The 16,122-nt window shown below is 56.5% G+C and overlaps 3 protein-coding genes across 3 annotated transcripts; 1 reads left to right on the forward strand and 2 right to left on the reverse strand.

Annotated features, from left to right (window-relative positions):
• Positions 1-12: 12 nt before the first annotated feature.
• On the reverse strand, positions 13-9,962 carry nup188 (nucleoporin 188). Its single transcript, XM_068752628.1, has 43 exons — positions 9,937-9,962; positions 9,227-9,281; positions 8,904-8,977; positions 8,736-8,820; positions 8,586-8,666; positions 8,470-8,514; positions 8,295-8,387; positions 8,102-8,221; positions 7,810-8,021; positions 7,594-7,708; positions 7,275-7,475; positions 7,101-7,181; positions 6,929-7,021; positions 6,741-6,860; positions 6,539-6,665; positions 6,306-6,464; positions 6,083-6,209; positions 5,916-6,003; positions 5,754-5,830; positions 5,570-5,684; positions 5,338-5,458; positions 5,187-5,253; positions 4,752-4,877; positions 4,413-4,653; positions 4,126-4,332; positions 3,883-4,052; positions 3,731-3,800; positions 3,586-3,653; positions 3,297-3,489; positions 3,141-3,218; positions 2,978-3,063; positions 2,751-2,893; positions 2,506-2,684; positions 2,218-2,418; positions 1,942-2,034; positions 1,711-1,863; positions 1,504-1,641; positions 1,353-1,427; positions 1,069-1,284; positions 859-990; positions 705-778; positions 507-636; positions 13-425 (listed from the first exon to the last, which is right to left on the reverse strand). The coding sequence occupies exons 1-43, from the start codon at positions 9,960-9,962 to the stop codon at positions 246-248; spliced, it is 5,235 nt and encodes a 1,744-aa protein (XP_068608729.1). The 3' UTR covers positions 13-245.
• Positions 9,963-11,096: 1,134 nt separating this feature from the next.
• Positions 11,097-13,568, forward strand: dolk (dolichol kinase). Its single transcript, XM_068752850.1, has one exon. It carries the CDS (start codon positions 11,161-11,163, stop codon positions 12,730-12,732), a length of 1,572 nt encoding a protein of 523 aa, XP_068608951.1. The 5' UTR covers positions 11,097-11,160; the 3' UTR covers positions 12,733-13,568.
• A 1-nt stretch (position 13,569) lies between these two features.
• Positions 13,570-15,926, reverse strand: phyhd1 (phytanoyl-CoA dioxygenase domain containing 1). Its single transcript, XM_068752852.1, has 11 exons — positions 15,785-15,926; positions 15,372-15,530; positions 14,909-14,984; positions 14,773-14,820; positions 14,643-14,698; positions 14,512-14,574; positions 14,398-14,419; positions 14,200-14,328; positions 14,020-14,136; positions 13,832-13,958; positions 13,570-13,755 (listed from the first exon to the last, which is right to left on the reverse strand). Exons 1-11 carry the CDS (start codon positions 15,815-15,817, stop codon positions 13,707-13,709), a joined length of 879 nt encoding a protein of 292 aa, XP_068608953.1. The 5' UTR covers positions 15,818-15,926; the 3' UTR covers positions 13,570-13,706.
• Positions 15,927-16,122: the final 196 nt, after the last annotated feature.

The raw sequence follows: 16,122 nt of genomic DNA on the forward strand, positions 1-16,122 counted from the left end.
TCCAGCTTTGGTACAAAACTTCCTTTATTAGCATAACGTGTGTTTAAGAACAAATACGAGCATGCAGTTAGAAAAGAGGGGGAACGGAGCGTCGTAAAAACCGCTGCACTTCAAAGGCTGTTTCCAGAGAGGCACTCGAAATGTGTCTTAAGTATTAATGACCTATAAAACTAGGTCTCAGGAGACGCTCTTCATCAGGCAGCTCCATCCGTTTTAATCTGAACTGCTGTGTTAGAGCTTCGTCTTCATCGCTGCACCAGCCTGATGAAGGCCTGGACCAGCTGGATGAACGGCTCCTGGCCTTCGTGGCTCGCCTTGGAGCCGGGCGTCGGGGGCTTGGGCTGGGTGGAGGGGAGGCCGCCGCTGGCCGGAGACGACGGCGAGCCCCGGCGGAAGTGGCGGGACAGGCTGGAGAGAAGCGTGCTCTAGAGAGAGAGAGAGAAATATGCTCGCTGGGTCGGTGGAGAACTTCCCGTCCGTGTCGCCAGGACCTTCGGACGACTCACCAGCTCCGAGCTCAGCTCCTGCTTCAGCCTCTGCTTGTCCCGGGGGAGGATGGAAGCGTCTTTGAGACACCGAGCGGCCTGAGAGATGAGAACGTAGAAGCAGTTCTCCATGGAGAACATCAGCAGCGACCTGCAGGAGAAAGAACTTCCTCGTTTACGTTCTCACGCCGTTCCCCCGAGCTGCAGAACGCCACTCACTTCAGAACCTGGATCTCCTCCGACGAGGCCAGCGATCCGATGCTCAGAGGAACCGGCTCCTTCTTCTTCTCCATCTGTGGACCAATCAAACAGTGGAGAGGTGAGGGGCGGGCCGATGGCGGCGGGAGCGGCTCGTCGTGGGTTTGTATCCGACCTCGCTCAGCAGGCTCAGCGCCACGTTGATGGTGGCCAGCAGGGTCCCAAACGAAGGCGCCACGTCGGGGTCGAAGGCCGTAGTCGTGAAGCTGAGCACAAACAGGGTCCGGTACTCGGCCAGGTCCATAGTCTGAGGCAGAAACACACGTTCTGGTGTTAGTGTGAGGAGAACCCAGGAGGATCTGGACCTGGTCCAGGAGAGACGGACCTGGTCCAGCAGGATCTGGCAGCAGTCTGGAGTGAAGTGCTGCAGCGTCGCCAGAGTCTTGCTCAGGATCTTCAGCAGACTGCACTGAACGACCAGCACGGCCTTCTGCTCGGCCTCCTCCCTCTCCCCGCCGCCCGCCGCCTCCTTAGGCAGCGCCTGGGGGGGCCGCTGCGTCTTTGGAAGGTGACCAGGGGGCGGGGCCTCCCCGTTCTTAGCCTGAAACACAGGTAGCTATTATTGAACTGAATAAATGAAGGCTTTCACGGCAGCTTCCTGTTCCCGACCTGCAGGTAGTGATGCAGCATCTTCTTGCTGCGGAGCAGGTAGGTGCAGGTCTGGCACAGGTAGCACAGGTTCACCTGCGTGAGGAGACGGGTGCCGGGTGAGAGCGCTGACTGGGACGCCACCGGGGGGCGTGGTCTCTTGTCCACTCACCTGGACGTCGTGGAGCAGCTTGGGGAGGTGGAACTGCCAGTCCTTACAGAAGCTGGAGAGCTGCAGCAGGAAGCCGACCGTGTGGTCCGCCTCGTCCAAGCAGGCCAGGCTCTGGACCGTCCGCACCGCGTCCAGACACTGAGCAGAGACAGGTGCAGGTCATACCTGCCGGGCGTGTCCTCACACCCGCAGGACGCGTCCCCATACCTGCAGGATGCGTTCTTGATGTACTCCTACGAAGTCCATGGCCTCGTTGATGAAGTTGTAGCGCAGCGTCTTCAGCAGGCTCTCCATCAGAGACATGCAGAGGCGGTACACCCCCGGCCAGCAGGCGGCGTCCTGGGACTTCCGGGAGAAATTCTGCATCCGGACGCGGATGTAGCTCGTTATTCTGCCGCTCGGCAGGCGCTCGGAGCTGTGAAAAGTTTCGTTAATTACCTGCAACGCTCCGTTTGACGCATCCTCATAAACGCTCAGCAGAGGGAGGCAGATCGTTTGGGTGATTCCTGCACCGGCGACCGCTGCTGCCCCCTGGAGGACGACGGAGACACTTCAGCACTTTGGAGTCAATGGTTTAATATTTGGAGATGAATTATCGCCTGCTTTTGGTAAACCTTTATCGATTGTCTGTGTGTAACAGATTCCAGATTGTTCTTGGTATCTTTGTCATTCTGGATCCGATCCGGATTAAATTCGGTGGGGAGATTGCTTCACCTGTGGGGTGCGAGCCAGTGTGAGCAGCAGGTGAAGGGCAGCCTCGGTGAAGTGCAGGTTGTGTTTGGATCGCAGGCTGAGCTCCACCGCGTTGAGCACCGAGGGGAGGACCGGAACCTTCCTCATCACGGCGATCCAGTGCTCCCCGTCTTCGTCGGCGAGACACAGCTCTTTGGCTAAATGAAGCGCTAGCACACACACCTGAGGAACGAATGAACCCCGAGTGAACCCGACACGCTTACAGCAGACAAGACGTCCGTCCGTCCATCCATCCGTCCGTCCACTCACCCCGTCCCGCTGGTCCTTCTGTGGGCTGTGGGGAGACTCCGTCTCCATGTTGTCCTCGTCTTCCACCGTGTCCCCCGTCTGGTTCACGTGGCGGGTGTTGTAAATGAGCCCCAGGGCTTCGTCTTTCACCGTCTCACACACAGAGAGGAGCAGCAGGGGTAGCTGGGAAATGTCTCCACCTGGTGGCCAAAGGGAGAAGTCAACGCGTGAACGACGCGCGGAATCCAACTAAACACAAGCGTTACCGTTGAGTCCTTGAATCTGCAGGACAGAAATGAGTGCAGAGAAGATTTTGGCTTTGGTTCTCTCCATCTGCTGGTCCGCCTGCAGGACGCTCTCCAGGATCAGGGCGAGGGGAGCCAGGATGTCCGGCGCCGTGGACACCACGCTGGAGACGAGAAGCAGACGAGCGTGTTTGGAACGAGTCAGGAAGCCGCAACGAGGAAGCTGAGGAGCCGTCGCGTGTTCACACCTCCTCCACTGCTTCAGGAGGACGAGCAGCAGAGTGGCCATCATGGATCCGAGACGAAGACAAGCCACGGACGTGGGCGTGGCGAGCTGAAAGAGGACAGGAGGACAGGATGGGAGGAGGAGGAAACGAGAAAGCGAGAACGACAGGAGATGATCCGACTCACGGCTGCTTTGGTTCCGTCCAGGACGTCCATGAACAGCTTCAGCTTGGTGGAGTCCTCCGTCAGCCGCATCACGTCGCACTGAAACAGAAACCATGGCAACCGTCACCGCGTCACGTTTCAGCCCGAGGAGCCCGACGGGTCGGGAAGCGGTCGTACGTGACTGGTGGAGAGAATCAGCAGCGTCCGCCAAGCGGAGATCAGCATCCGGGTCTCGGGGAAGTAGCAGAACCCGTCCTCCGTCTCGGCCACGTGGGACACGACGGACTTGACGTACTGAGACCAGAACTCGTACCGCCGCGCGCTGGAGAACCTCTGCAGGCCGTCCTTGAGAGACGTCTCCAGGGAGCCGCTGTGAGGACAGGCGTGACACCGGTTACATCTCCGACGGGACAGAGGCCGGCCCTGTTGGGCCCGCTTGGGCCCGTCCCACTCTCAGGAGAGTTACCTGACTGCGTAGTAGATCTCCAGGCCGACGATCTTCATCACAAACGCACACGTCTCCAGAACGCAGGGCTGAGGGGGAGAGGAGGCGTCAGAAAGGCTCGCCGGCCAGTCGGCGGCGTAACGGTAGAAGAGGAGGAGGGGAATACCTCAGTGGCGTCCGAGTGGGGGGCGAGGGCCCCGAAGAGAGGCGTTATCAGGTTCCCCCAAAAGCATTCTCTAAAGAAAGAGAAAGCAGCGACGCTCGAGTTTCTGCTTCGTTCAGCTGCACGACACCGAAACGCAGAAACGATGCGCTCACTTTCTGCGCAGGACGGAAATGGCGCTCTCTCGGCGGTCCTGCCAGAGGGCGAGGAGGAAGGCCAGGGCGGCCCGGTGCAGCAGCGGGGGGCACCAGTACTTCCCCCGCTGCTTGGAGTCGATCAGGTCCAGAACCACGTGGAGGCAGCTCCACTCGCCGAGCAGGAAGTCCTGCGGGTCCAAAGCAGAGGTCAGACGCACGGACACGGCGACCTTCAGCAGGCGCCGCCGCCGCCACGCTCACCTTCGACCCCTCGTTCCCATCCTTCACTTCCAGGTTGAGGAAAAGCTCAATGAGGCCCGGCTGGGTCTCCACGGCAACCGTGAGGAACTCCAGGATCATCACTTTGATCCTCATGTCCTCCGTCCTGCTCTGCAGGCGCGTGAGGAAGGCGTCCCGGATGGCTGCGGCGTCGCTACCGAGGCAGGCGTACACCGACATGGGAGCGACCTGCAGAAGAACCCGCCCAGAATCCGGATGTTCATCGGGCCAGACTCAGAACAAAATGAGTCCAGCCCAGCCCGTCTTACGGTGGCGAGCCTCTTCAGCAGCTGGACGGCCAGCCGCGGCAGCGCCGGGTCGTGCTTGTGGTAAATGTACTTGGCCAGGACGACGATGAGATTGTTGCCGTGGCCGCCGTGTTGGGTCAGCGCCTGCTCCAGAGGCGACACCGCGTCCGACGGCGGTTTCAGGCGGATGACGTTGTTGGTGATGGAGAAGGCGAGTTTGACCGTCTGGATCAGGATCTGACCCGGACCTTCGGCGCCGCAGCTGATCGACGTCAGAGAGGGAGGAAACCGCCGCCGTTCAGACACAGGATGGCACGAAAAGTCTCGGGGCAGAAATGTGGCAGGAAATCTCCGGTTTACCTGCTGGGCTGCGCCGCCAGGACGACGTCGATGGTGTCGACGCCGACGCCCATGATGTTCACCACCGCCTGCCCCGCCTCCGTGTTCGCCAGGCTGTAGATGCACAGGGACTGCAGGGTGGGGGTGCTGCAGCGAGGAAGACCACAGCCCGTTAGCATCGGAGCAGATCCATTTCATTATCGGGATTACAATTGATTGGGAGCTTTTAAAAAAAGTGAAAATTCAAAAAGCCGGAAACTCGTTTAGAATCGGAGATTTTAGAAAGCAAATTGTCTAATTTAATTTTCACAGTGACATTAAAAAGAAGTGAATATAAAGGAGGACTGAGCGTATCATGAGTCGGCGTTATTCACCAGCTGGGCCACGCATCTAAAGATCAGACCTTCTACAGGAACCTTTATCACGGCCTTTATTTAAACAGCAGCACGGCTTCACCTGCTCTGGTCCTCCCCCTCGGGGCTCAGGTTGAGGATGGCGTGGATCAGCTCCAGAATGAGGCAGCCTGCAGCGACAGGGAAGCAGCGTTACCGTCCAGTCCGAACCGGAACCGGAACGTCCGGTCGGCGACACGCTAACGTGTCCTTACCGATCCTCTCTCTGACGCCGTAGGTGTTGTAACGCCACTTATGGTAGGTGGGCAGCATCTCCTTCAACACCAGCAGCATGCAGGGGATCAGGCCTCGGTTCTGGGTGCTGCCAAGCTGCCCCTGCAGGCAGGAAACAGGAAACGGGTGACAGGAAACAGGAAACGGGTGATGGGCGCCGAGCACCAACAACAGAACTCTCTTCTGCATGTCAACGTGAAAAGTTCCAACTACCTTGACCAGAGTAGTAATGAGGCGAAGGAAGGCGATGGTCACGGCGTACTCCCCCCCGGGCTGCTCGATCTGGACCAGCAGGTTGCCATAGTTACCCGCCTTCATCCCTTCAGCGCTAGAGGAAGAGAGTCGTTGAACATTTTGTGTTCCCCAGCGAGCCGAGGCCTGCGGCGGTTTCTTCTACCTGGCACATCGAGCCATGCTGGTCAGAGCGTTGGCGGCAAAGGGAAGGAAGCCCGTGTGCTGCAGGCTGGACCACACCTGGACGGACAAACACGCGGGACAGGTGTGTGAGGACACACGGGTCCTCACACACCTGGGGGACACGGCGACGCAGCACACGCACCTTCCCGGGCATCCTCGCAGCCAACACGGAGAGGCAGCTCACGCAGGAAGCGATGACGTCCACCGGCGGGCTGATGACGGACGTCAACCTGAAGGACACAGCCGGGGCGGTCTCAGAGGGGCGGGGCAAAAGGAACACGCCCCAGAGGTCAGAAGGGTTGCGTTTACCTCTGGAGCAGCATGTAGATGCGTGACGTGAGCGGCAGCAGGCAGTCGGACACCGTCCAGTCGGTGCTGATGATCTTATGGACCAGATCCAGGATGGGCTTCACGCGGGTACAGTGAGCTACGACGTCTGGGTCAGGAACACGACGCCGTTACATACATGTATACCGCGCACACGCACACGCACACACACACACACACACACACACACACACTCTAAACGCACCTGCCGTTGAAACTACGTGCAGCAGCATCTCCACCTCGCAGGTGAACAGAGTCCAGGCGCTGTAGGAGAAGTCCCAGCGAACCACGTGGCCCTGCTCGCCGCCCATCACCACCTGGCCCAGGATCCCCTGTGGCATCCACAGGTTGGTCTGCCCGGCGCCTGGGGGGGCGGCGTGAAACCGTTCAGGGACTAAATCGAGCCCTGATCCCGAGTCAGCGTAACGACGAGCTCACCGAGAGGGTAGAGCAGTTTGGGCGTCTGTCTCCTCCACAACGTCTCGTCGTCCTTGGAGAGGACGTCGCTGGGCTTGTGTTTGTAAGCTTGCGTGTAGAAGGACATTTTATCCAGGAAGTTGTAAACCTGCAGAATCAAAGAGTCCAGCGTCGGACCGGAGCCCAGCATGTCCACGAGGTTTGTGTGAGCGAGGAGTCCAACCTTTTTAACGGTCGACTTGTTGGACAAAAGGGCAGTAAGGAGCTGCAAGAGGGGTCCGGTCTTATGAGGGAACATCCCGACGGCGCTGTCCAGGATCATCCCCAATCCCATGTCCGGCTTCTGGTTAACAAACCGGATCGCTCGTTAACGTTTTCATTCGCTTCACGCCCGTAGAAACATTTTCTCACCATTTCCCAGAAGACTTCTGCCAGATTGGGAGCAGAGAGGACCTCACAGGCGGCGTCGATCAGGTGGAAGCGCTGAGTCGCCACGTCGCCGCCCTGTGGGCGGGTCGAGGAACGTTAGCAGCTCGTCAAAATGGAGGATCAACAGCCGCGCAAATAAAACCCGTTTGTGTACCTGAAGACTTTCTTCTTCAAAAGAGGTGATGACAAACGAGAGCAGACCGTAGATGCACATCTTCGCCGTGCTCGCCGTGCACTGGGGAACGAAGAACAACACGCAAAAGTCTTTAACCCGTCGTTACTGGAAGCTACTGGAGCGCCAGCGCGGCTGAAAACAGCTTCCTCCTACATTGTTCCCCGAGACGCCGAGGCCTTTCAGCATGTTTGAGATGTACTTGAACACGTCCAGCTGCAGCGCGGTGTTGCCGATCCTCCGGATCACGGGGTTGGACTCGTCCGGTCTCAGCGTGTGCCTCAGCAGGACCCACGCCAGCAGGACCGGCCCGTGGTGAGAGATGTCTCCCAATGTGAGCAGCAGCTGATCCATCTCCTGGGAGGAGAGGGAATGTTTCACATCTGAATAAAGGAACACTGATCCGGGGGGTTTGCAGAGGTCATACGATCCTCCAAGGTCGTTTGTGTGTTCTGTGTCGAGAGGGCGGCTGGACCTTGATGATGTGGGGAGCGCTGGAGAACTGGTGCTGCTCCGTGGAGTCCTCCAGCGCACATTTGTGCAGGAAGTCTATGTCCATCCCTTCCACCAGGATGAGAGCGCTCAAATACCTGCAGGCCGGAGACAAGCACAAACCGCGTCCACACTCGATACAGATGTGCAACACATCTGGACCCCAGAACCGATGATGTCAGAGACAGAAAGCTCTTACCCGATACGGTCGACCAACGCGTCCATGCTCTTGTCCACCAGGTGGCGATTTGTCTGCCGCAAACCGAAACCTTCCTCCTTGAACATTTTGGTGAAGCTCAGCAGGTCAGAAGGGCTCATCTCAAAATAGGCGTAATACAGGAAGATGATCTCCAGCAGCAGCGACTGTTCTCTGAGACACTGGAGGAACCACAGCGCCGCCTGCCTCTCAGTCTGGAATCACAGCGAAGGGGAAACGACAGCGTTCAGGCGGGTCAAGGGTCATCAAGGCAAAGAAAAGGTCAAAGCGTCACCATGAGGTTTCCGTTCGTTTCCCATGTTGGTGCTTCGGCTTTGAAGAGCTTCTCAAACTGCGACTGATATTTGCCAACCAGGTCCTTCTCCAGCTTGTTGACGCAGCTACAGTATTCAGCCTGGATGAAAGCAGCAGATCCCGGGTCAAGTGCCAGAAGCAGAACCGGGCGGCTTGTTTTCGAGGTTCCTCACCCTGTAGGGATGTCGCTCATCTTGAAAGTACGTCAGCAAGAGCAGGACACATCTGAGCAGACACATGCGCTCGTCATAGTAATAGTCAGCGATCTGGGAACGAAGACGCAGTCGTAGTTATTAAACACAGAAACGCCGAGTCATCGGTGCTGGAGCGGCGCGGCCCGACACTGACCTTCAACAGCAACGTCTGGCTCTGTCGCTCATCCTTGAGAACAACCTGCGTGGAAGAGTCTGTTAGCTGAAAGCAATTCAAGCTACAATTTCATCACAACGCTGAAAGAAACGGACCTTCAGGGAGTCCCGGGTTCCTCTGTAGTCCTCCTGCAAGTAGCACTGTAGAAGCTGCACGCTCTGCTGCTCATCCAGACCCTGCAACGGCATTTAAGGCATTAAATCAATATCAAAACGCCTTTGAAAATAAGATGTTTCAACTCTCACCAGTAGTTTACTGATCCTGAGGCCAAAATCCTTCAACGTTTGTGCAACATCTTTGTTTTCCTTCAATTTAGCAGCAGAGGATGAGCTGGAAAAGGTGAGATACGGAGGATCAGCCTTCGGGATGCGATGAATGACGGTGCGTTAGAGCTTAAGGTCGCACTCTTGTACCTGGGGGGCTTGTAGTAACTGAGCCCTTGATGAAGTCGGTCCCAGTGCCTGACCAACTCTGCCTCTATCTGAGCCTGAATCAAACATTTCATCATTAGAAGCGGTCAAATCCTTTGACCTTCCAGAACCTTGATGGACTTTGATGTGAAGTGCGTACGACATTCTCACAAACAGAATCTGTTGCGTTAAGATATTTAAAATGCTCTTGTACGTAGCAGACCGCTGGTACGTAGTACATTTTGCACACAACGTATTAAAGATCCTCAAGCCCATCATAGCCGAACCTGCACAGGTACACAAAAATAAGCAGCAAGACTTCGTACCGGTTCTCGTAAAGCGGATCTTCCGAGCAGTATGGTCCATAACTCTCTGCAGCTTCTACAAGAAAAATGGATATAGTTGAGCAAAATCACAAGTGAACATTTCATGGAATTAGTCGGACAGTATTACTAAAAGCCGTCCTTTTTATACAACTTATAAAGCAGCTATTCTTTTGTGGGGGGAAAACATCTCATTTGTGTTGATCTACACGTGATCAGTAGAACATTATGAAGCTCGGGGTAGCATTCAAACACACTTAAATGCTAAAACTGGACTGGACTCGTGGATTCATTTTAAAGGAGGTTTTTATTGCTCAATTCAATCTTTCCATCGACTCCTCCACGTGCCTCAAACCGGCGTCATTGTCTGCGGACGCATCAGAATTAAACACGTTCCGTTGTTCACGTTCGAAATGCAGCCATTTTAACTAGAAACCCGCGCGCCAGCCGCTGGACTAGTTCGACAGCTAGCTAACATGCTGTTGTTGACATACGGCGGACACACCGCGCGGCTAAAAAGCCATTCAAACGCTAGCAATTGCTAAGCTAAATTAGCACCGTGCTAACAACTCCGAAGACAAGCTGTTCAAAATAAACATTACTGCCGACAGGAATTATTCAATAACTGTAAAATATTTTCTCCTCTATGATAAATACGTCAAAACTACTTTAAAAGGTAGACGTTCACTAACGCTCGTGGCTAAAACTCATACCTGACGCTCATCCCCAAGTCCGCCATATTTGTTCCTGCCACGCGATTGGTTGTTGAGCCGGCTCGTCATCGTCGTCATCGGATTTTCTTCTTCGTCGCTTTCTTTTTTTTTCCGGAAGGAAACCTGTCGCAGCTGATTCCCAAATTACTATTATTCTTGAATCTACTATATGCAGCTACTATTTTATATCAATTAATTTTTACCTACGAAACAAATATTTTACAAATTAACAAATACCAAACCGTGATTTATTTATTTTCGTTGTACCATGTGACGTAGCTGTCAGCTATGGCCACCTCCTATTGGGTGGGAGACAAGGAACAGCTGACAAAGGAAAGCAGTCTGTCAGAAAGGACGACACCGACCCCCGGTAGCACGCAGCTACGTGCGGATGAACGACACCGACCCCCGGTAGCACGCAGCTACGTGCGGATGAACGACACCGACCCCCGGTAGCACGCAGCTACGTGCGGATGAACGACACCGACCCCCGGTAGCGCGCAGCTACGTCCGGATGAACACCGACCCCCGGTAGCACGCAGCTACGTGCGGATGAACACCGACCCCCGGTAGCACGCAGCTACGTGCGGATGAACGACACCGACCCCCGGTAGCACGCAGCTACGTGCGGATGAACGACACCGACCCCCGGTAGCACGCAGCTACGTGCGGATGAACGACACCGACCCCCGGTAGCACGCAGCTACGTGCGGATAACGCGACGCTAGCTTGTTTTTGTTAGCCTGGACTCAAGCAGCGGTTTTTATTCTGCGGGGTTTGATGACTGCTGAGTCGGCTGGATTTGGCTGCTAGCTTGGTGCTCGCCGGTGCTGCACCGTCCAGGGACCGGTCACTCACCTCACGCTCCATTACTTCGGTAATCGTTAGCGGGCTGCATTATTAGCATGATATAGTCTAATTTTCGTGCTAACCGATCCGTGCGGATTTGACACGCCTTTGCTAAATGCTAGTGACCGCATGCTAACCATCCTTAGTTCCCGCACGAACAAGCTTCTCTCTGCTCGGATGACTCGTCAGACCAGTTTGACAACCTGAATCAATAATGTCAATAACTCTTATTTTATTTTTGTTTTCTGTTCATCCTCAGCCGGGGCAGAATGCCTGCAGCGTGATGAGGTGGGACTGAGAGAGGAAGGCCTTCATCTGCCCCGTCCCACCCTGATCCGTCCCACCCTGCTCCGTCCGTGCCTCCGACCCGCGGCCATGCAGATCAACCCGGCCTACGTGGAGTCCTCGGTGGTTCTGGCTGTGGTTCTGTGTGTCCACATGGCGGTGTGGAACCAGCACTCCTGGTGCAGCCTCGCCCTCTTCCTCCAGGCTTTCTACGTACAGCACAAATGGGATCGTCTGCTCCGGTCGGGGGGGGCCGTGTTCCAGTTCCGTCCCGCGGCTAACAGCGGCATCGTCCCCGCCTCCATGGTGATGCCGCTGCTGGGCCTGGCGCTGAAGGAGAAGTGCTCTGCCTCGGGGAACGTGTACTTGGAGCGCTTCTCCATGGTGGTCACCATCACAGGCATGATGCTGGCTCTGTTCCTGTCCCTGATCGTGCTGGGCATCACCAGACCCCTACCCACCAACACCTGCGTGATCGCGGGCGTGGCCGGCGGCGCCATTCTCTACGCAACGAAGCAGACGCTGACGGTGTCCGAGGTGATCGAGGTCCTGGAGGTGCTGCTGATCTTCGTTTATCTCAGCCTGATTGTGCTTTACCTTCTTCCTCGCTGCTTTACGCCTGGAGAGGCGCTCCTCATCGTGGGAGGGATCAGTTTCATCGTCAATCAGCTCATCAAGCGCTCCCTGAACGTGGCAGAGGTCAAAGGCGATCCGGTGAACTACTTCCTGCCGGTCGTGGTGGTGGGCTCGCTGCTGCTGGGCGTGTTCTTCGCCCTGCTCTTCTGCTTCATGGAATCCGAGACCTGGGTGTCGTCGCTCTTCTTCCACATGATGACGGCCGTTCTGGGCCTGGGAATCCTCATGCCCTGGCTCTCCCTGTTCATCGGCCGCCACCCCATCATGTGGCTGCTGGACTTCGTCACATTAAATGACAGACGGCTCTGTCTCCTGGGCTACTGGGCGTTCCTGGCTGTTGTGGCTACTTGTGTGGTGTTGCATGAGAACTACCAGCGCCAGTCCGGGTCCAAGAAGCACCAGGCCTCGACCATCGTCAGGAAGTACTTCCATCTGATCGTCGTGGCGACGTACGTCCCGGGCCTGATCTACGACCGGCAGCTTCTCCACGTGGCTTCGGTGGGTTGTTTGGCGGGGTTCTTGTTCCTGGAGTATGTGCGTTACTTTCGGATCAGGCCGCTGGGCCAGCTGCTCAGGAAGGTGCTCACCTTGTTCCTGGATGAACGGGACTCTGGGCCGCTCATCCTGACCCACATCTATCTACTGCTGGGCATGTCTTTGCCCATCTGGCTGTTTCCCGGGCCCTGTGCCCCTAAGGGGATACTTCCTGGTGCTTTGGGCCTCGTGCCGTATGCGGGAGTGCTGGCCGTCGGGGTCGGGGACACGGTTGCGTCCGTGTTCGGCAGCACCATGGGAGAAATCCGCTGGCCCGGCACCAAGAAAACCATGGAGGGGACGGCCACGTCCGTGTTGGCCCAGATCATCGCTGTGGTGGCGGTCCTCATCTTCGACGGGAGCGTCAGTTTGAACTCCACCTACTCGTGGATCGTTGGCTCCATCAGTCTGGTGGCCATGCTGGAAGCCTACACCTCCCAAATAGACAACCTCTTCCTCCCGCTCTACCTCTTCATTCTGCTGCTGCTTTGAACGGTCCCGCGGCACAAGGAGAAACGGGCTGCCCCCCCCTGCTGGGAGAAGGAAGTGGTGGAACCGTTTTAATTAGCACAAGAAGAGAGCGAATCAAGGCGTGTACGAGGCGTTGACCCGCGGCGGCGGTCGGTTCCTCTGACGGGGAACCGACTCCTCCTGAATTATCCAACGGGAGACGGCGTCGGAGTGGAAACTCTTTAACACTCGAGTATTCCAGCGAATGAAGCCGCGTGGAAAGATGCTCCGTGGTCGAGATTCAGATTCATGTTTCCGTATAGCCTTTGAAGAACATCATTTAAAGACGGCGTGTTTATGTTTGTTGATTTACTTTGCCTCCTTGATGAAAATACCACGTACTTGTACTGCTGAGAATATTTGCCTTGAGACGTGTATTTTCTGTCCCATCTAGTTGTAGATCCTGTAAATGAACTCAAGGCTTCTTAGATGAGCCCCCCCCCAACCAAAGTCCAGACTCGTTGTAAACGTTCCCTGTAGGAATCCTGTCAGGAGGCTCCATCTCAGCCCCCCCCCCCCCCCTTAGAACCTGAAACTTGCCCAACTGGAATTAATTCCCATTCGATTTAACCTATTTAGCTTTTTTTACATTAATTTCTTTTAGCATTACATATTAGCATGATCTGCCTTGTAGCCGTAATGTCCCGGTGCATGTTGGGTTCACCGGGAAGCTTCCGGGCCGTTCGCCGGGAAGCTTCCGGGCCGTTCACCGGGACGCTGAGCTGATTGTGAGTCGGTTCAGCACCAGACTTAATAATAATTAGTCTTAAGATGAAGCTCGTTGATGATGTCTAACCCAATAAAATCAATCCATTCAGTCGTGTTGTGGATTTTAATACTAAAGAATGTCTCGAACATTTCTAGCTTGCGATGCTCTGTTGGTTCCGACGAGGCCCGACGCAGCAGGTAGAACGGGTCGCGTGTGCCGGCCTTTCCCTGTGACGCTCCGGACGCCGTTAGTCGGTGTAGAGCGACGGGAACGGGAGCGCCTCGCTGGGCTGCAGCCTGAGGAGCAGGTCGAGGGTTCGACCGGGTGTAAAGTCAGAACCCCGTCCGGAACCGCTGAGTCCGGCGAGCTCACCAGTTGTCGGGGCTCCAGCGCGTGTCCTGGGCCTCCATGACGTGGAAGGTGTAGACGTGTCGGGAGTCCACGGAGCTGTTCCCCGCGCTGCGGTGCACCACCTCCCCGTGGATCAGGACGGCGCCACCTGGAGGCGGGACGTTAGCACCGCGCCGTGATTCCTCGACGTCACTAAAGGAATGGATTACCTTTCTTCACGGGGGCGGGAACGAACCTCCCGTCCTCGTACTCCTGCTCTGGACCAATGAACTCCGTCCGGGGGAAGGTGCCCGGGGGGGCGCGCACCAGACGCCGGGAAACCCCACCTGGGAACAGGTGTGGACCCCTGAGCTGCGAGTCACGCGGCGTGCGTGTGCGTGTGGACCTACCGCTGTGCGACCCCGGGATGAACCACAGGCAGCCGTTGTCTAGAGACGCGTCCTCAAGCGCGATCCAGATGCCCAGAACCCGGCCCAGCGGCTCCGTGTTCAGGAAGGTGGCGTCCTGATGTGACATCACTGAGCAGCAGGTGAACACCTGGTTAGAACGTCTGGCGCAAACCTTTAATTCATTCGGATCGGTCCTACCTTCCCCGCCGATCCCCGGTTGCTGCGGCGGAGAGGAAAGACGCGCCGTTATTCCAGCGCGGATCGAGCGAGGAACGTGCACACACGCGCACGTGCTCGCACACGCTTTCATACCTTAAAGATGAACATGCTCTGGAGGACCACGGGCCTGACCAGCCCCAGCGTCTTCGCTATGCCCTGAGAGAACAGCGCCGTGTCAGAGGGGGTTCACCTTTGCCTCTGACGTCACTCACCTGTGCGCTCACCTGGATTCTGGGTGAATGCGTCACCTTCTTGTACAACGGCTCATGAGCGTGCAGCGCTGAAAGATGGAGGATGCTGATTAGTGAAGGGAAAGGCTCGGCGCACGCGGCAGGAACATCTGAGACGCGTTACCGTGGCCGACTTTATTTAACGACAGGTGTTTCGGCATCACGCATTCTCCTGTAAGACAAAACAGAGGGTTCACGGCACTTGCAAGACCCGACGCGTCACCACGAGAATAACAGCGATCGGGGGGGGGGGGGCTCACCTTTGTCGTTGAAAACACCTTTCTCAAAGAAGAAGCGGACCTGATCGCCGCTGGTGAGAAAGTAGTCGGCGTTCCCCTGCGGGTCAAACGGTCGACGTCAGTCACGTGATGCCGCAGGAGACACCTGCATGCTCCTTACCTGCTCCAGCAGGTGGCGCCTGCTCCTTACCTGCTCCAGCAGGAGGCGCCTGCATGCTCCTTACCTGCTCCAGCAGGAGGCGCCTGCTCCTTACCTGCTCCAGCAGGAGACACCTGCATGCTCCTTACCTGCTCCAGCAGGAGGCGCCTGCATGCTCCTTACCTGCTCCAGCAGGAGGCGCCTGCTCCTTACCTGCTCCAGCAGGAGACACCTGCATGCTCCTTACCTGCTCCAGCAGGAGGCGCCTGCATGCTCCTTACCTGCTCCAGCAGGAGACGCCTGCATGCTCCTTACCTGCTCCAGCAGGAGACGCCTGCTCCTTACCTGCTCCCTGGTCTGCTCCTCCTGGTTGGTGGAGAAGGTGACTCGGCAGTGCTGCGGGACGTCCATCTCATCCACGATCTCTGCCATCCTCTGTCTCAACTCCTCACACTCCTGGGGGGTCAGCAGCCCGTCCAGAACCACGTATCCATCCGCCAGGTACTATAGAGAGAGAGGGGGGGGGTTAAAGATAAATCATTGAAATAATCTTAACGTTTTCTACACAAAGTTCATTTTAATCTGCGGGCAGCGGGGGGGGGGGGGGGAGCCGAACCGACATCCTGCCGGTCAGAGAGCTCTCCGGGCAGCCCACCGGGAGCGGAGCGTTCAGAACGTTGTTCGGGTCCAAACGAACCGGCGCGTCGCTGTTCTCGCAATCGGCGGTCCGTGACGTGGGTTCGCAGAAACGTGCTCACCTTCCGAACGTCCCGGTCGGTCATGAAATCCATGGCGGCCCGTTTGTGTCCCGGTAGAACTCGGTTCCGACCACGTCCAAACTCGACCCGAACAGGCGGACCGGGCTGCGAGACCTAATAGGATTTGGAATTCAACCCTTTCGTTGCGTCACACGGGCTGAGCTCGTGGCGCTGCAGCATCAGAGGATGACCGCTAGAGGCGCTGCCGCCACTTAACAACAGGGCCACCTCGTGGAAATGATCTATATATAATTACCCTAATTCAATACTATGTATTATAGTTAAGTGTACGGCTATAAAGGATATAGATTAATGGTTTCCAATGTATAATCAATCGG

The sequence above is a fragment of the Brachionichthys hirsutus genome, chromosome 19 (genome assembly GCF_040956055.1).
Source record: "Brachionichthys hirsutus isolate HB-005 chromosome 19, CSIRO-AGI_Bhir_v1, whole genome shotgun sequence".
In the NCBI taxonomy this organism is placed as follows: domain Eukaryota; kingdom Metazoa; phylum Chordata; class Actinopteri; order Lophiiformes; family Brachionichthyidae; genus Brachionichthys; species Brachionichthys hirsutus.

Excerpts from the sequence above, each read along its gene's own strand:
- dolk (XM_068752850.1), top strand. The coding sequence starts at position 11,161 with ATGCAGATCAACCCGGCCTACGTGGAGTCCTCGGTGGTTCTGGCTGTG.
- nup188 (XM_068752628.1), bottom strand. The coding sequence starts at position 9,962 with ATGGCGGACTTGGGGATGAGCGTCAG. Across the intron at positions 8,388-8,469 it reads GCCAGACGTTGCTGTTGAAG|ATCGCTGACTATTACTATGA; the intron begins GTCAGTGTCGGG and ends CTTCGTTCCCAG. Across the intron at positions 991-1,068 it reads GCCAGATCCTGCTGGACCAG|ACTATGGACCTGGCCGAGTA; the intron begins GTCCGTCTCTCC and ends TTTCTGCCTCAG.
- phyhd1 (XM_068752852.1), bottom strand. The coding sequence starts at position 15,817 with ATGGATTTCATGACCGACCGGGACGTTCGGAAG. Across the intron at positions 14,699-14,772 it reads GTTAAATAAAGTCGGCCACG|CGCTGCACGCTCATGAGCCG; the intron begins GTAACGCGTCTC and ends TCCATCTTTCAG. Across the intron at positions 14,420-14,511 it reads AGAGCATGTTCATCTTTAAG|CAACCGGGGATCGGCGGGGA; the intron begins GTATGAAAGCGT and ends TCTCCGCCGCAG.